The sequence below is a fragment of the Mytilus californianus genome, unplaced genomic scaffold, assembly GCF_021869535.1.
Source record: "Mytilus californianus isolate M0D057914Y unplaced genomic scaffold, xbMytCali1.0.p SCAF_7, whole genome shotgun sequence".
NCBI classification, from domain to species: Eukaryota; Metazoa; Mollusca; class Bivalvia; order Mytilida; family Mytilidae; genus Mytilus; species Mytilus californianus.
Window position 1 is genome coordinate 91,386,034 of NW_026262723.1, and position 20,281 is coordinate 91,406,314.

A 20,281-nucleotide genomic window follows, 5' to 3' on the forward strand; every position below is an offset into this window, starting at 1 on the left:
TGGGATTTATTGGCCTAATTAATATAACAGACAGTTGTAACTCGGTCACTAGAACATGTCATTTGTGACTATTTCAGAAGTAAATTGTAATTTAGGATGACAGTGTGAGTAATGTCAATAAACATGGTAGCTATTTAATTCCACAAAGTCATATTTAACGTTTTGCTTTCCGAGAATATCCGCATTCCTTCCAGACATGTTTTGTATTTTCAGGACAGGATATATAAGGTCAAAATGTGCAGACGTTTTGGAAAAGCCGGTTAACAGGAATAATCAGACATGTCTGAAAGGCGTGTTTTTCAATCTCCCGAGTTTTATAACCATGACAGCTAAGCACAGGACAAAAATAAGGAGCACGTAGTCATTGGTAACACTACCATCTTTGCTTAGGTTGTATACAATATAAAATTACTATAAAATACACATAAATATGATAAAGATACCTGGATTTCCCATCTTTGTGTGTAAGTATCCACTTTTTTTGCTTATAAGTCTGCTACAACTTGTCGGAGTCGCATACATAAAAAGGACTTGTATTGTAACAATTAAAAATGTATACAGGTATCTGACATGCAGTCTCCTAAAATGTTGTTTATTGGCATCTGTTATTATTTCCTTAATTATTCTGATAACCTCTCTGTTTTATTTGCCATACCTTTAGCTTACTGACCCACTTCATAAAAATTGTTCCAAATAGATTTCTGAGTTCATGACAGATATGGTGTTTATGCACTACATGTATCATAGTTACATCCCAGATCCAAGTTTTAATTTTTTATGGCAAAGTATAACGTTACATGTATCACTTTTCATTCTGTGAAACTGAGCATGTTTATAATTTAAGAATACATATAAAATGCTGTTAATAAAGGAAACCTATTTGGATAATCATTTCTGAAAATACTGCACAGTTGTCATGAAATATAAGTTCCTTCATAGTAGAAGTTCCAAATGGAAGAAATACTATGTAATTTTATTTCCACTGGAAAAAATATTACAGTTGCAACAGGAACAGATATTATGGCATTGTTTATAACAAAGTTTCCTTGGGAACTTCTGTTAGGGGGAACAAATATATGTTGACACAGGGACATAAACAATCAAAGTCAGTTAATTGACAGTTATGAATATAAAAATAAGATGTGGTATGATTTCTAAGGAGACAGCTATGAAGTTGGAATGCCACTGTACCCTTTTTACAAATAAATACATATTAAATGTATAAAAAAGGAGTAAAAATGTGCCAATGATACTTTAGACTTCTCACATTGCTGTGCCAACAGTTATCTTTGTATTTTTTTCCTTCTGGACCTATTGTACATGTTGTAGATAAACAAATTCATGACAAAAATTACAACAAATAAAACATAATTTCATAAAATTTGTTGAACTGAAATAAAACTGGATTTTTTTTTGGAAATATTATGATCAGTGAATTTTTTTCTCAAGATTTAGTTATCTTTTTTCATGTTATCAGTTCTCAGATGTTATTTACACTTTGATTGTATTAAAACCAATGAAAAATATTAGACATGTATGGATGATGGAATTAATGTAAATGATATTTATAAATGATAGAAACATGAAATGAAACTATAGTTTATACTGTAATATATATGTAATAATGTAGAGAATATACATGAAAACTTTGTTACAAATTATTGGGATAACCTTATTGATCACACATTCAGCATAAAAGCTTAATGTTTATAGTATAATCAAATTCCATTTTTTTCAAAAGCTAGACCTGCACATCTGAGACGCGCAAGTAATTTATAAAGTAAATTAGTCATATTAGTGTTACAGTAAAGTTGCAGATATTATCATAATTTCAGTGCACATACATCATAGCACGTTTAGGATTGCCAATGAGACAACTCTCCACCAGAGACCAAATGATATAGAAGTTATGGCAGTCATAAACATTTTTGAGTGTGATTACGGTTTATTCAGACTCAGAAAAAGCTATTCAACATACCATTGCATACTAGATTTGGTGTTTTGTGCACAAATTGAGTAAAATTTTATTACTGAAAGGCCTGGGCTGAAAATTGCAAATCTCTCACCTCCATTTCTTGTCATATTTTTATGAATTTTATATCAAGGGTTATATGAGGAAGGTCTTTGACAATTTGACAATTTGATAATCAGCATTGGTCATCTTTTTTACATAAGTTATGGCCCTTGGAAATAAAAACTATATAGAAATTTGCATTGTAAGCAATCTCAAGCCGACATTTCTTGTAGGATATTTATGGAAAAGTTTAAAAGAGCAAAGAAAATATACAGGGAATTATTGCCCTGTGACAGATAGAATATCTGAATCGACATTGAGCAGGCTGAATGTTTAAAATAAATATATTGTTGTCATTAACTCTTCTTTTCCCTTATTTTCAGTGATTATGAAGATTTATGATATTAAAGTGCTATAATTGGAATATGGCGGATAAAAAAGTACACAATTTCATGGATGATAAACTACCATCGTTTGTTAATGAGGACCAGGAGTCACAAATCAAGGAAAAAGATAATCTCCATCTCCTTAGTAACTTACCATCCATAATTGGAGGTAAAGGGGGAAAAGTCTCAGAAGAACAAATACTGTCTCAGATAAAAAAAGAATACATACCTCCAGATGAACAGCATACAAACATTCCATCAATTGTCTCAGATAATATTTTCCCAAAGTGTGATTGGGACAACAATAGATTCAGGTTTTACATGGAAAATGAAGAAAATGAAAAAAAAAAAGGGGAAGAAGAAAATAAGAGAAAAGATGATAGAGTAGATATTTATGACTTTCCTGTTGAAGAAAAATCAAAGGAAAAGCCACCAAACAGAAGATTCTCCTTTAATAAGAAAATCAACAGATTTCTTAATCGCACAGCTGCTGAGAGTCAAACTAAAAGTTCTGCTAGTTATTCTGCCACATCTTTTTCTAGTACTGTGACTAAATCTTCATGTCAAACAACTTCTTCAGAGGAACAGGACGTTAACATAAAGAGGTTGCTGGGAAGCCACATTAAACTGCCCCTTACATTACCTAGTAGTAGTGGTGCTGACAACACTCCATACAATGTCTCTAGGGATTCTGATTTTAGCAAACATTTTGACACTTTTACACATGTTGATGGCAGCAGTGACAAACCTTCACAAGGAAATGAGCCAAATAATGCAGACATCAGTAGAAATTCAGAGGGATCTGATCTCAGTAAGCTTCATGAAATGTTAACAAATGGTGCTGATTTCTCGAAATATTTGCATAATCAAGATATAGAGAATACTATAAAGTCTGCAAAAGCTTATGATTCAAATACGTGCAATACTGTCAAAAGTCTAGAACAGGAAATCATTGCTGAAATGATGAAAGGAAGGCATGCATCCCAAATTAGGGTAGACAACTCATTCAAAACTGATCACACGATTAATAAATCTATTAATCAAAGTATGTCACAAAATTGTACTTTAGACAATATGAAAGATGATCTGTCATTCGGTAAAAGCTTGGATAATATACCATTTAATAGAAATATGGATAATATTCCTTTTAACTTTGTCCAACCAAACAACAATGGTGGAAATTCCAGTAGGCAAATACAAAACATGAGAGTAGGTGATAATAGGGGTCTATCACATACACAGGGTGATAACAGTAGAATGATGTCTCACAGTGATGATGGGAAACCAGTCAGTATACCACAGACAGTCAATGCTCAGACTGATGATGATAATGAAACAGGACTACAAATAGTCACAAACCAAAACAGTAAGTTGTTCAGCTACGTTGATGAGGAAGGCATTTAGTGTTAGATATTCAAATTTTGTTTACACTTCCACCAACCTATTCTTTTTTATTTCCAGGAAAAAATGAAATAAGATTTTCATGCTTCTTTTTCCCTCCGGACCCTATAAAATACATTATTTCTGAACCATAAATTAAAAATATCTGCATAGTTGCGTTAACCTTCAAATTAGGAATTGTTTATACCTAAACAGAAATGATTACATATCTACCTCTGTGTTTGTGTTTAAAAAATGAAAAACTAAAACTAGCCAATATCATCTGATTGGGAAACGTTGTTTATGCAAATAATTTACGGAACGAAACCTACTTAAATAGCCCAATTACAATGAGTTCTTTCTGCATTTTTTCATCATTGAGTAAGATTTTGGTAAAACATTTTTGGATCAGATGTTTCAAACATACAAATTTACAATATATAAGGAGATGTTTTATAATTGCCAACTATCCACCAGAGACAAAAGGATATAAACGTCTTGTATTGTCATTGTCATAGATGAAATAAACATGTCCAAATTGTCTAGATAGTTACTGTGGATTCATCTACATTGTATTTTCGTGGATATTGGATTTGTGTTTTTTTTCGAAAATTCTGCATACAAACTTATAAAGAATTTGTATTTTGTTTTAACATTTGAATTCGTGGTTCATGTATAGGGGTCATTCCACCATTGTTATCAGGTTATAGACTTTAAATAGAATTATAAAAATTTTTGCAGATTTCATCTTTGTTTCAAATATTAAAATACTTGGCATGAATAAAGTTTTATCCTGGCCAGTACTACAGTAAGAATTTCACATAGTATTTCATTGCATATAACATGTATAAAAAAATAACCATCACTGGATGTAAAATGAGCAACTTTTCACCCTTTTTTCCCCTGTTTACAAGCTTTAGTAACCAGATCACCTCAAGTTTCCAAAATATTTTATAGGAACACCAAATAAAAAAAAATAATTGTGCTTTTAACATGTTTAAACACCCAAGATATGTGTTCATGACTCAGAAAAAAATTTCTGCAATGAAATACAGGGTTAATTCCCTACAACTGTCAATTTCAATCATGGCTTTACGTACATTAACAAAGGCCCCATTTACTGGTAACTTTTCTTTTAAACGGAATTATTCAGCATGCAAATTCAGTAGAAAATTTAAACATTTACATGTATACTAGATGCATAAACTTTTCTTTTCCAGATGCCCCAAGAAAGCCAACTTACAGTAGTACTACACTGAAATGTTTAGTCTGTGGAGATAGATCCTCAGGAATTCATTATGGTGTATTAGCTTGTGAAGGTTGCAAGGTATGTATGGTATATAATTTTGTACATTTGTAAGAGGAATATATATACTGTAAATTCATAAATTGTTGTGATGTTTTTTTTTAATTCGAAAAAATGCCAGTGCTAGGTCAAAGATTCACAATAATAAATGCACATATTAATTTCTGAATTTACGGCATCATGATCATATACTGTGGTCTAAAGATATAGAAATTCATTACCTAATTCATCATGGTGTATTAGCTTGTGAAGGTTGTAACTTGTAAATAACATAATTTGTGTGTGTGTAAGCTAAAGTATGTGTGTGTAAACTAAAGTATGTGTGTGTAAGCTAGAGAATGTGTGTGTACGGGGATAATGAAGTGACAAATACTCTGGTCGGAAGATTTAGGAACTTAGGAATTGGTCATGAATCTAGGTTTAGGAAGTTTGTAAAGTAATTGCTATTTATTTTAGGGGTTGTAGTATTATACACTTTGGTCTGTATAGATTTATTAGGATGTCTTAGCTTGTAAAGGGGGGGGTGGGGGAGGAGGTATGATGTTGTGTCATGTAATAGCTTAGCTTTTGAAGTTCACAAAGTAAGTATATACATGTGAGTACAAACAAATGTATGTGAGGAGAGGATTAATGAAGCACCATGAAGATCTGCTCTATGGAGAGGCTGCTATAATCCTGATGAAGATTCTTTTCACAAAGTTTTATGACTATAGTCATTTAATATTGGAAATCTGAACTGGGACATAAAACATAATATAAGTCAGTGAAGTGTAAAATGTGGGAATAACCTACTTTTTGCAAGATGTTGCTATACTCCTCAAAATTCATCCTTACACCAAATTATATGATTACATGTATCATTTAGGTTAAAATTAACACCTGTGCTTTGAAACAGAATGTATTAACAATAGGTCACATTATATGTGTATTTAGGACAGTCCAATAATAATTGGTATATGAACATATCAATAAAAGTGTGCCTGGCAAGTTGTTTTGCTATTAGTTTCCTTTTATTGTGGCACACTTTACCCTTAGGGCCATGATGAGCTTTTGCCATCACTTGGCATATGTTGTCATTTGTCATCTGTGGTAAACTTTTCCAAAAATGTTCTCTGAAGAAACTTTTAACCCCATATAAACCAAACTCTCACACTTAGGGTGTCTAGATTATAGTTTATGAATTATATTATGGTTGTTCAATCAATATGGTATCCATGACTGAAAAAAGAACATTGGGTAGTTGTCTAATGTCTTTATAACCACAAAAGATCTGGAAAATCTGACTGAGGGGAAATATTCATATTGTTTAAGCTTCTATCCATTTGTATCAAAATTATCAGATGACTCCTTTAAAATTGCAAATATGACAGAATCCCTAAATTGACTCTTTATAGGAGTAATTGCCCTTACATGATGAAACTCAGGATTTTTGACCATAATCTTTAAAATTATAACAGATAAACAGAAACTATAAACAGCTCAAGTTATCAGAAATACAAGATCTACAAAAATGCATAATGACTTGAACCATTTACCTACTACATGTACTCAAAACTTTGACAAATTTAAGTGAGTGTGCCTTCTATCTTGAAAACTGTTAACAGCAAAACTGATTAGAAAGACATGATCTAAATATGCTAAATGACTGAAACATAATCCGTTTTTTTGGGGATTTATTGTCCTTATGTGGCTATTTGTGACAAATTCTAGCATTTTTATTTTGAAAACTATTATTGTGAAACAGCAAAACTGATCATGCTGATCAGCAATACAACATCTATAAAATTAAAAGGATTTTTTGTAAATATATTTTTTGTCCTGATTTTTATGTTTTACCAATATGGCATATTTTTACCAGATGATCGATTTAGGTTCCTTGATGCCTCTAGTTTCATTTAGCAAGACAAATTGCTGTATATAATTAGTATAGACCAGAGAGCATATTGATTTGTGATTTAAATCTGTTGTTGAACTGAAAAAATGATCCTTTGTTTCTCTTCTTTTCCTAGTTTTTTGCTTGGACATCTGTTACACATATCATTATTTTTATCAGACATGTATGTACATATGTAACTGAACTTTTATTTTTCTTTTTTTTTGTGATACATTTGTTTTTGTATTTCAAAGGTTCCCATAGTGCAAAACCATTCTTTCTTAAATTAGCAACAGTATCATATCTAACTACACTAACACTGATGAGACAAAAAATAGAAAATCTTTCATTAATTAAATCATTTTCTAACTTCTACATTATGTCAATGCATTTTCATTGTATAGAAGCAGACTTCATTTTTGTAGATCCTGCAACATTTATGTTGTGGAAGGGAGACATTGCGATTCTAGATTCTGTCGTCAGTGTTATCAACATTTAGGTTCATCCTGTGGTTAAAGTCTTTTTAGACATCAATAACTAGGTCAAACACTTATCGAATTTTATGAAATTTAGTTTTTTTATGACCAAAAGACAGCATTCAGCGCAAAAATGTTAAAATATTTGTTTTCATTTTTTCGTATTTTACTGATTAATAGGCTTAGACTGAATTTTTTAAAGATAACATTTTGATCAGTCTATTAACATGAGATAATGTCTGATGCAAAATTTAGAAATAGTTTTGTTCATTTTGAAAATGTTTTATTCATAAATGGACTTAGTTTTTTTTTGCAGTTAACATTTAGATACAATCTGGGATTAAATTTGTAAGACATCAATAACTTTGTCAAACTTTCATGGAATTGTATAAAACTTGGAACAGAAGCTTCTTCAAGATCAAGAAATAGCATCTGTAGAGCAAATTTGAATTATTTATGTATTTTGTCCATATTTTTACTCTTGTTTAAAAATTCTGATAGGGAACATATTTTTACTGATTAATTGAATTTTACTCTGATAGCAGTTAGACACAGAGTTCCACGGAACCCTTTACAAATTTGTTTCCATAATGATTGAGCAAGTATCCGTTGTGCATGGAGCAGACTAAAGAACTCTTTAACCTGACTACTCTTGGTGTGTAAAATAATTAACAATAAATGAATTGTTAAGTGAGGATGTAGTGGTATTTTCAGATGTATAGTTCATGCATCCACTCTCAGTACACTTCAGAACTTTAGTGATCTAGTTCTGTTTTTTTAGGGATAGTGATCCGGTGGCGGCTGCATTAACTAACTTCTTAAAAGCTTAATATTTCAGAAGGTAGAAGACCTGGATGCTTCATACTTTGTATATAGATGTCTGTCATATGTCCATTGTCCTTGACCTCATTTTCATGGTTCAGTGTCTACTTGAAAAAAAAGTTAAGATTTTTTGTAAAGTTAATTTCTGTCTTTTTATGAGTAATAGGATAACTATATTTGGTATGTGCGTACCTTGCAAGATCCACATACCTGTCAGACAGTTTTCACTTGACCTCGACTTCATTTCATGGATCAGTGAACAAGGTTAAGTTTTCGTGGTCAATTCCATATCTCAGATACTATAAGCAAAAATTCTACTATATTTGGTGTATGTAATGATTGTAAGTTGTACATGTCCAACTGGCAGGTGTCACCTGACCTTGACCTCATTTTCATGGTTCAGTGGTAAAAGTTAAGTTTTTGTGTTTTGGTCTGTATTTCTTATACTGTATGCAATAGGTCAACTATATTTGGTGTATGGAAATATTTTACGATGTACATGTCAGTCTGGCAGGTTTTATTTGACCTTGACCTCATTTTCACGGTTCATTGCTCAATATTAAGTTTTTGTGTTTTGGTCTGTTTTTCTATTACTGTATGAATTAGGTCAGCTAACTTTGTTTCTTAGAGACTATAAGCAATAGGTCAACTATATTTGATGCATGGAATGATTTTAAGGTGTACATGTATGTCTGGCAGGGTTCATCTGACCTTGACCCCTTTTTTATGGTTCATTGGTCAATATAAGATTTCCATCGTTTGGTCTGGTTGTTTTATACTATAAGCAATAAGTCATCTATATTCCTTGTATGGAATGATTGTATTAAAGGTTTACATGTATTTCCTGCTTGGTTTATCTGACCTTGACCTCATTTTCTTGGATCATAAATGTTAATGGGATACATGTAAAACTTTATATTTAGGACTATCAACATAAAATGGTCAGTATAGTAGGCGAGATATTTCAGTGTGTGCACTCTTGTCTACGATTATGATAATTGTCATCTGATTATGACAAAAATTAGAATTATTTTTAATGTATATCATGGTTATGAAAAAATTGAATTACACTCAAAAGCATCTACCAGAAAAAACTAATTGGATGCCAATAATTAAAATAAGGAGAACAGCCGTTCTGTTTTGACAGGTTTTACTATAACTCAATATCACACTTTTGTTCTTTAGGGTTTCTTCAGAAGAGCTTTACAAGATATTGGTGATCCTGCTAGGAAGAGATGTTTTTATGGGAAGAACTGTCAGATTACAGTCCTTACTCGCAACAGATGTCAGTACTGTCGTCTGCAAAAATGTTTACAACTGGGCATGTCAAGATCAGGTAATGTCATGGAACTGTCATCTAGAAATATTTGCTTTTCCCCATTATTTTCAGCTTCAGAGTTTAAGTTGAGGTTATGTAATAGGTACTATATATTATCTGCAAATATGTTTTCAATTGAGGTTATGTCATGGAAGCCATTTATATATACATTTATTGGAAAAGAAGGGGTATGGTTTAAAATTCCTAAATGTATATAAAACCAAGTGCAAAGAAACCATGCTTTTTTGTCTTGCCTGCAAGGAAAGCGGCAGTATGCGAGATATAGGGATTACTATCTGGCGGTTGCAGTGGCGGCGTTACCTATTTATATAAAGTTTTTTTATTGTTTTGCCTACAACGAATAGGTAACATGATTAGTCCTAGATTTACAAAGGAAAGATTATGACTTCAAACATGGACACATTTAACATTGATTCTTTTTGTATTTCAAGGCCCTACCCCCTAGGTCATGGTCCAGTGACTCTCAATCAATTAACAATTTTCAAAGTTAAGTTTTCTGAATAAGTTAGTTTGATATGAACTACTTATAATAGACAGTATTTTCTATAAAGTTACATTTCTGTCTGTACATCTCAGTTTGTTAACCATGTGACTTTGAATTAATTAGCAATTTTTGCTGTCCATCAGATTGTCTTTTTCTGAATTTTATGCCGACAGGCAAGACATATCACTGTGTCAACAGTTTATATATTTCATAAGGTAGAAGACCTGGATGCATTATAACGTGTATGCAGATACGTTATGTTATGAAGTTTCCATCTGCCATATGTCCATTGTCCATTTTCATGGTTCAGTGACTGCTTGAAAAAAAAATTGGGTTTTTTTGTCATATGAATTTCTCACTTATTATGAGTAAATAGGTTATCGATATTTGGTATATGGATTCCTTGTAACGTCTACATGTACATCAAACAGGGTTCACTCGACCTCATTTCATTGATCAGTTATCAAGGTTAAAGCTACGAGATTAGGTCCATTTCTGAGATACTGTAAGTAGTAGGTCAATTATATGTGGTGTATGAAATGATTGTAAGGGGAATGTGTCAGTTTGGCAGGTTTCATCTGACCTTGACCTCATTTTCATGCTTCATTGGTTTATGTTAAGTTTTTGTGTTTTGGTCTGTTTTTCAAGTACTATAAACAATAGACCAACTATATGTGTATGGAATAATTGTAAGGTTCACATGACTGTCTATCTGGTATCATATGACCTTGGCCTCATTTTCATGGTTCATGTTAAGTTTTTGTGTTTTCATTTGTTTTTATCGAATACTAATAACAATAGGACAGCTATATTTGGTGTATGGAATAATTGTAAATGTACATGTGTGTCTGGTAGGTGTCATCTGACCTTGACCTCATTGTCATGGATCATAAAAAATGTTAAGGTTATGTGATACTTGTAGTAAAACCTTTATCTTGAAGACTTTTAACATGAAGTCAATGGTCAGTAAAGCAGGGCGAGACATTTCAGCATGTGTACTCTTGTTAACTGTTTCCATATCACAGTCACAGTGAGATCTTCAGCACAGGGAAACAGCTCGCACTTTAGGTAGCACTCCACAGTTAGGTGTGTAGTTTCGCATTTTGGCCCCTGTGGATTTTTCAAATATGAGAGCTAGTGTGCAATAAAATTCATTTTTGGATAGCTGAGGATTAAAATAGCCTTCCTATTGGGTTTATATGAACATCAAGATTATGTAATGTATGTAATATAGGCTGTTTTCTGTATGACAGTCCGTATTTGCATATCCATACCATACATTGGTCCGGCAATTATTGTAATGTTTTTTTCCAACTTTTTGTCGCACGAACTTTGTAATTAAATTTTACGAAAAAATGAGGCGAAAGACACCCATTTTTTATTTGATTATTAGGAAGATTAATGTCAACAGTTTCTAAAAAGGTATCACTCATTGGCATTGAAATTCTAGTTTGATCCAAATTTTGGGGGGATATGTGACATTTTCACCCCCCTTTTTGCAATATTTTATGGTAATTAAATGCAGAATGTTGCCATGGATACACATAGAAGGAATTATATTTCACCCTTTTAACTTTTGAAAATCAAATCTATGGAAGATACTGATTACATACATATGCACATGTACAACACAAACAGTTAGGTTAATGTATTAGAAATCCAGGAATAGGAGATGATAAAATATTTTGTGGTTCATTTTTAATTTTATTTTCTAACTGTGGAGTGCTACCTTACTACAAGTTCAAGACTACCCTTGCACAGGTTTGAGCAGGATTTTTTACTAGAATTATGATGTATGATCAAATAGGAACACCTAAATATTGGGACCAGTGATTAATATACCTGTGTTTACTTATACATGTAAATGTTTATTATCATAAAAATAGTGGGTTTTTTAATAATTACTGTCTTTTCATCTTTTCATGGTTATTTCTCATCACAAAAGTGTCTCCAGCACTGTTTTTGATATCTTTTTGGGGTTCTGTAATGGTTTGATCACTTGCTAAATTAATGCTACATTCTCTGATGTCTTGGTTGTCAAAAATAACCCACTCCAAAGAATGAGATTGTCAATAAGAAATTTTGAATGTACAACTACATGTAATTTAAAGCTCACATCCAAACCTAGTTTTTTATTCTTAATACAATCTGTTCACCAAATACAGCTCAACCTGCTATAAAGGTCACCTCTATTAAGGGAAAACCTGTTTTAGCTCACCTGGCCAAAAGGCCAAGTGAGCTTTTCTCATCACTTGGTGTCCATCTTCGTCCATTAAGTTTTACAAAAATCTTCTCCTCTGAAACCACTGGGACAAATTTAACCAATTTGGCAACAATCATTATTGGGGTATCTAGTTTAAAAATTGTGTCCGATGACCCCGCCTGCCAACCAAGATGGCTGACATGGTAAAAAATAGAACATAGAGGATGCAAGTTTTGCCTATTATTTTGAAAACCGCTATTAATAGAGAAATTCTGACAGAAGCATAAATGTTCAGAACGTTGAGCTCTACTAGAGTCAAAATTGTCAGTTGACTTCTTTTAGGAGTTATTGCCCTCAAATAATGAATTTTTCCATTTTAAAAAAATTTCCCTATTATCTCGAAAGTTATTATACATAGACAGAAACCTTAAATAAAAAAAATGTAAGCAAGACAAGATCTACAAATAAGTTAACCATGACCATAATCGTCAGACAACACCTTATTAGAGTTATTGCCCTTTCATGACAATTCTACCAAATTTTTGCGTTTTTGCCTGATATCTTAAAATCTATGATAGATAGATAGAAACTTTAAAAAGCAAAAATGATCAGCAAAACAAAATCTACAAATAAGTCAAACATGACCAAAATCTTCAGACGACACTTGATTGAAGTAATTGCCCTTTAATGACCATTTTTTCCATTTTTTTTCCATTTTTGCCTATTATCTTGAAAACTGTAATATACAGATAAAAACTTTAAATAGCACAAATGATCAGCAAGACAAGATCTACAAATAAGCCACATGGTCAATATCTTCAGTCGACTTGTTATTGGAGCTATTGCCTTTAATGATATTTTTTTACATTTTTTTGCATTTTTTGCCATTTATCTTGAAAACAATAACAAATAGATAGAATCTTTAGAAAGGAAAAATTATCAACAGGATAAGATCTACAAATATGTCAACAAGACTGAAATTGTCAGTTAACTCTTGATAGAGTTGTTTCCCTTTTTAATAGAGATTTTTACTAATAAGTGGCCATTGTTAAAGATGCAGGTGAGCGACACAGGCTCTTTAGAGCCTTTAGTTTCAAGTCCCTCTGTATTAATACGTCAATTCATAGGTCACCTCTCTTATTAGTCAGTTTTCTCTAAATCAAAGGGTGACCTTCATATACAGGTTTGACTGAACACAATTAAATGTCACAGGTTTTTATGCTGTAAACTGAAAAGATGATGATTCCAAAAGTTTCAGTTTCTTTTGAACAATATAATGGTTATATTTTCATGAAATGACAACAGTCGTTTTCAAAAATTATTTTTTACACAGCAATAACTTTTCTCAAACAAACTGTAAATTTTTTTTATTATGAACATTTATGAAAAATGATTTTCATTGTAGCTGCTAAATTGGGAAGAAGATCCCGTAAAATGAGAGATATGATTAAGTGTATGGAAGATTCTGTGATGGAACAAGCTCTCCATGGTCTATTAAGTCTGAATCCAGACATTTCATCAGAAATTATGTCAACGGTTATGAAACAGAAAACAGAAGACACATCACAAGATAATAAATTATCACAGAAGTCTGACTCTCCACCGTTGGATTTGTCTCCCCCTACTCTGAGATCACCATCTCTATCAAATGATAGCCTGATGAACTCACTGAGTAGATCAAATTTGCCAACACCTTTAGGCTCAGTGAGTCATTCACCTGTAAATTCACCTGGTTTACCTGTACGAAATATAAGTAATCCCCCATCAAGTTTGCCATTAAATGTTGGACCTCCAAATCCATTTGCCAATCCTATGTTTATGTCACTAGGACAAGATATGATAACCTCTGCAATGTATTATGGTGCTCCACAACTTTTCAGTCAGCAAGGCTATACATCTCCAATCAATTTGGTGAAATCAGAAAGAAAAATTTCTGAAGACAGATCTCCAGTCAGAAGTCATGAACATCTGCTGTCAAAAAGTCAATATCTATCTGTTGATGCTATGAATGCTCCCAGGAATAGGTCATCAATAGATTCCGTTTCAGCAATGTCACATCAGTCATATGACAATGAAGATTTAGAGTCTCTCGATGCTATCAGTCGTAGGACGTCGTATGACTTCAGTGATGAAGAAATTCAAGTATTAAATTCTAGACATTTTCAAAATCAGATGGCTTTGGAACATTCAAACATTTCACAAATGAGAAGTAAAATTCCTGGTTCAAATTTTTTCAGAAAGCCTCAGTATCAAACATTGCAACACAGAGCAGGTGTTGAATCAGACAGACGTCCTCCTTCTCTGGAGAGTGGTGAAAACAGTCGCCCTTCTTCTGTGTGTTCTCAAAGGAATTCTCCATACCCAGGACGTCAAAACAATCCGTCTCCATTTCAAGGAACTGCAAATAATCCCTCACCATTCCCAGGAACTTCAAATAATCCATCTCCATTCCCAGGATCTTCAAACAATCCGTCTCCATTCCCAGGACCTTCAAACAATCCGTCTCCATTCCAAAGGAATGAATCAGTGAATAGGTCTTTAACATCACCATTAGTCATGAACTCGCCATCTCCATATCACATGGCACATGGTCAGCCAATGACATCACCTCCATTATTCAGCACAAGAACAAACATGTTGAAACAAAATATTACCGAGATATCAAGATCAGACAAAACTGTTCAGAAACAAGACAAGGGATGTGTGAGACAAAGTCCTGTGGCAGAGATGGATTCACATGATGATAGAAGAAAGTTCTTAAAAGTATCATATGAAAATTCTATGAAGGCACAAAAACCCAGAGAGACTGCAATTGTTAGTCCTACTGTGAAAGTTGAAGATGAAAGTCAGTTATCTGTTGCATTTTTAACATACAAAGTTCATCAGTCATTCCAAACAAATTTTCGATCTCGTGCTGATATCCAGGCCATGCAAGAGAAGGTTATAGAATTTAAACAGAGAAGTATGCTTGCAAAACAAGATGTGCAGTTGCTATTTCAGGTAATAACTTTAACCAAACCAATTTTACATGTTTTATGTGCATTTTGACAGCTATTGTCTCCTTCAGTGACGCTAAATTTGAAAATATTTGAAAATCAAAAACTTAAATTGGTAGGTGTAATTCCTTTTAATGAATTTTGCTGTCAGTCTGTTTTTGATTATACCAATATCTTAATATAATTTCCACTTATATTGTCATATTTATGGGAAAATTTAGAACCTAACACTTTCAAAAGAAGGGCAACAGTGATGACTTTATTGGAGCTGTCCAAGAGTAACATAAAAAAAAATCAATTGAATTACTGTAGTTGGTTTTAAACAAACAGCAGTTTGGTGAGACTTTTATTGACTGCAAAAGACTATGAAACATTGTTGAGTCTTTATGCAGATACTTGGTCACCTAGACCTACATTTTAGCTATTCTAGTTCTGTGTTATTGTCCAGGTCTATGAAATTACAAGTTGAAGTGAAATTAATCATTTGGTTAATAAACAAATCTTGAATGGTTATGAAGAATCAAACAAAATGAGGTCGTCATGAATACGGTTATAAGCATGGGAAATTGTGTTGAAGTTTTAAATTAAGTTTCATACCTACAGTAAACAATTTCGAGTCAGAGATAGTGATATTTTATGAATAGATACATTCTAGTTATATTTATGAAATATATGAAAATTATCTGCTTTTTATCTTTTCAGGATGAACTAGGTAGAATCTGCTCAGCTGGGGAAGTTTGTTGGCATGGATTCCAGAGTTTACTCAATACTACTATTCAGGATACAGTCACTTTTGCTAAGAAAATTCCAGGATTCTCTCGGCTTGAGCAAGAGGATCAAATTAGTTTGATCAAAGGAGGTTGTTTTGAGGTTAGTAATGATCAGTTTATCAAAATTCATGATATGCATATTTCATAAATTATAGAATTAATTAATTTGCTCTCATCCCAAATGGATCCCAAAGGTTAAGTAGTTTACAATTGTTGATCAATCCATTTGGAATACATTTAAGATATGTTTAAACAACACTAATCAGCAACTACAATATTCAACATGTAATCAAAGTAAATAATCATACATAATTAGTACAATCAAGTGCCATTGCTAATAAATTCCCTTTTTTAAACAAAAATATAGTCTTTGTCTCCTTTGCAATGACGGATTTAGGCATGCTGTTTTTAACATGGATAGTCTCAACAATTGTTTAAGTTTATGATAGGTTACACAGGATAGACATATCCCTGTATTATCAGTTTGATTGATTTGTCTTTTCAGGTTGCTTGCATTGTGCACTCTGTGTTTATAGACACAGAGACAGATGCTATGTTTGTTCCTGGTAAGAACTTCCTAGTAACAAGAAAGGATATGAAAGTTGGATTCCCATTGGGAGAACATTTTGTTGAATTGTTGTTTAATTTATGTGTACGTCTCAATGCCTACAATTTGGAGGATACAGAAAAAGCATTGTTTAGTGCTTTGGTGCTCATTTCTCCGGGTAAGTAGACAAATATTAAAAAGGCTTTAAAATCAGTTAGTCGGGAACCAAACAACATTATTTCATGAAAATAGACGTCTTGATTTAAGTAAGTCTTACTTCAGTTTGTATAAAGAGTTAGGCTTGAATCAGTATGGAAATTACTGATGAGGGCCTTGAGTAACCATCTCTGGACTGGTACACCAAAACAATTCATCCATAATCTGGTAAATAAACAGGCACATACTGCCCAAATAACTAATGAACAATTTTATATTTGAAAATACAGTTCAATGTCCTTGACGCTCAAATTTAAACTATTTCCAAGAAGGTAACTTTTAATTTCTTGATCGATAGACCAGCTTCATGGAAACTTGTAGAACAATATTGATTTGAAGGTTCTAAAGATGCAGGACAATAAAAAAAAAATACACTTATCTAATGAGATCTTTTTTTCACCAAGAAGTTTTCCATATACAGTATGCAGAATCAATTTAGAAATGTTTGCAACTTTTATTTGATGCTTAGGGACACAGAAGTAACCAAATTTACTAATAGTTAAATTAAATTTTAAACTTTTCAGATCGTCAGGGTTTAAAGAAAAGGGACAATGTGAGTAAATTGCAAGAACTTTTGATACAGTCACTACAGAATCAAGTTACAACAAGCCATCCAGATTATGCTGGACTTTTTCCTCGATTGCTGATGAGTATCTCAAGTTTACGAGAACTTGGAGTAGAACATCGAAGAAAGTTAGAAAGTCTTAAACATAAAATGAAATTTGCCCATGACCTATATGCTGAAACTTTTGATCTTATAACATGATCATATGTGTATTGTCATTAAGTTCCTCGGTACATTGCACCAGTGACTGTCAAGGTTGATTGAAAACTTTTTAAACATACTATACTGAAATTAAAGCACATTTGTCCGCTTTCTGAGTGTGTACATACTGAAAAATTAAAAAAATCATTTTTCAAAACAGACAACACATTTCAAAATCGTCTCAATCTGTCTTTAAATTATTTTTTTATTTGACAAATTTTATATTTACATTATTTATTGAAAAGTAAATGATGGTCACTGGTGATTGATATGTGAGATGTTATTTGTTGTAGATGTTGTTAAGTTCTAGTTGTTTATTATTTATGTGTTTTGTTTCTTTTGTTTGCTTAAAGCATTTTAACATTGTTATAATTTTAATGTATGTAGTATGACTGTTTTTATAAAGTTCTAATGATCAATTTTCTATATTGAAAATTTTACTCTTTACAACTATTGCAATAAATAATTAGGCATGGTAGTACAATTTTATACTGTAAGATGATTTATTGAATATCAGCATTGTTACTGTTGGTTAGTGTGTAATATTTTCTATGAATTGCACACGGTGCAAAATGTGGCTTCCAAATCATGATGTTTTTTATGGATAAGTGTGATATTGTTATCATTTAAACAAATTGCTCTACAATGAAATGATAATTACATAAATATTGGTGTTATCCCTGATACTTTACTCTCTAATTTTTACGCTTGAACATATTAATTAAATATTCTGAAATATGGTTTTGACACTATTTTGAAAATATTAGAACAAAATGATACACTCAGAATTCACCATTTAAAATACCTTTCCTGAGTAATAAGATTTTAATGTACGGTAACATTACACAGGTGAAAATCTAAATTGTGCGACACATATTTAATCTTTTCTTACAATTTATATTTCCTAAATACTTTAGTTTAAGGTAGTTCACAGTGAAGTGGTCATATCAACTTGAAACTTAATACAAATTTTCAGTATGCTGTAAACTTTCTACGATATATGACAAATTAGGGTATTGACCCAGATTATGAGGTTCACTGAACATGGAAATGTGATAGTGAGGGCAAGGCATGGTGTCCTATGGACACATGTTTTTGTTTATTTTAATATTTTTTTGCTCATGTTGATCATATATTTCCCACATGTGAGGTTTCCATATGATTCAAATATATTGGCAAAAATTTGATTTTATATATTTCACAAACAATGAAGTTTTACCTGTGTACGAAATGTTTCTGATAAGGATATATGCAGCTCGAATTTTAATCTATAGATAGTGTAGAAAAAATTTCAATGCCAAAATATAGAAATGATCGTTACTTTGTTATAATGTTTTATGGAGTAATTTCAGCATATTTCCCTTTTAAACTAGTGCTAAAATATCTCCTTTATATTACACAGTCCTATGTTAATGACTGGTTATTTTATTATATCAAATCTCTGGATTCATATAAGTTTAAAATGTATAGTAGATGTTAATGTGATTCTTTCTTTCATCTGTTATCTAACTTATGTAATGTTGTCTATATAGGCAAAATGATGTGTGTTACTGGTTCTCAACAATCCACACTTCAAATTTTTTCTAGAATGAAATGTAATTGCTATAATTTTGATTGTATAACAGTCAGTCTCTATGACTGAAATTGAACCTGAAAATATTTTTTGGCTTTTCTCAGATTAGAAGTGGTTAATGCATTTTAGGGAATAAAAAATTAGCAATTTTTTTTATTTAACAGAAAGACAGTGGATAATTTCATAATGTAAATGTATTAAACTGAACAACAAATTATTTTACAATACATTTGCACTGGCTATTTCTAAATTGTTTGGGGCATTTGCCATTTACAGATCTGGTATTACCTATCGACTACTATACACATGATCATAAATGTTTTTGAATAAAATGGAAATTTTTCTACATGCATTTCTTACAAGATGGCATTACATGCTGTTCAATAGTTTATATGCCAAATCCATAATTCAGTGGTGGATCCAGGGGGGGGGGGGGGGTTCCTGGGGTTGGAACCCCCCTTTATTTTTGACGATCAATGCTTTTGAATGGGGACATATGGTTGGAACCCCCCTTTATCCTAGGTTGGAACCCCCTTTTAAAAATGACTGGATCCACCCCTGTAATTGACCCTGTATATAAGAGATTCATTAATATGAGTTGTTTCCCTCAGGAGGGACATAAATTTTGTATCTGTGCATAATGTGTGTAATCTTTAAGTTTTTTTTCAAATCTTTAAATTACATTTGATCTTTTGTTAAGCTAAAAGCTTTTGATATCAATAGTTGTTTTTTTATAAAAAATTAGTTAAAACACCACTTTAATTTCAACTTATCATGCTTTGCATTGGAAACAGCCCATTTTGTCCGTTTAGATCCAGGCTACATTTTTGCGAAGGGAAACAACTTATATTAAAACTTTGTAATAACAGAATCAGAACGATAGACAATTGTCCTTTCCATTAGTACCTAAACATTTTTTTAATGTCTTCCCCATGCTCGTTCACTAGGCTTAAGTTTTCACAATTCCCATATCAGGTCACATGTGTTAAAACTGAAATAATCATTCAGCTGCTGTCCACATTTGCCAAAAAGCTTTATATTGTAACTTGCAGCTTATATTTTGCATTATCTGTTAGCAGAAAACCCAATTATCATTACTTGCATTGAACAGTTCTAGAAATATGCAATAA

The 20,281-nt window shown here is 32.1% G+C and overlaps 1 protein-coding gene across 2 annotated transcripts; it reads left to right on the top strand.

Moving 5' to 3' along the window:
- Positions 1–3: 3 nt before the first annotated feature.
- Positions 4–20,027, top strand: LOC127708647 (uncharacterized). Of its 2 annotated transcripts, none has more exons than XM_052213692.1 (8): positions 4–104; positions 2,398–3,766; positions 5,001–5,107; positions 9,443–9,593; positions 13,689–15,283; positions 15,982–16,149; positions 16,555–16,774; positions 17,337–20,027. In XM_052213692.1, exons 2-8 carry the CDS (start codon positions 2,413–2,415, stop codon positions 17,576–17,578), a joined length of 3,837 nt encoding a protein of 1,278 aa, XP_052069652.1. In that variant the 5' UTR covers positions 4–104; positions 2,398–2,412; the 3' UTR covers positions 17,579–20,027. The 2 variants fall into 2 exon arrangements, with proteins under 2 accessions (XP_052069652.1, XP_052069653.1); XM_052213693.1 differs by lacking the exon at positions 4–104 and adding an exon at positions 126–464.
- Positions 20,028–20,281: the final 254 nt, after the last annotated feature.

What these genes read in the sequence shown, in the direction of transcription:
- LOC127708647 (XM_052213692.1), top strand. Translation starts at nt 2,413, where the DNA reads ATGATATTAAAGTGCTATAATTGGAATATGGCGGATAAAAAAGTACAC. An exon ending in TAGCTTGTGAAGGTTGCAAG is followed by an intron (nt 5,108 to 9,442) that starts GTATGTATGGTA and finishes TTTGTTCTTTAG; the next exon opens with GGTTTCTTCAGAAGAGCTTT. An exon ending in ACTGGGCATGTCAAGATCAG is followed by an intron (nt 9,594 to 13,688) that starts GTAATGTCATGG and finishes TTTTCATTGTAG; the next exon opens with CTGCTAAATTGGGAAGAAGA.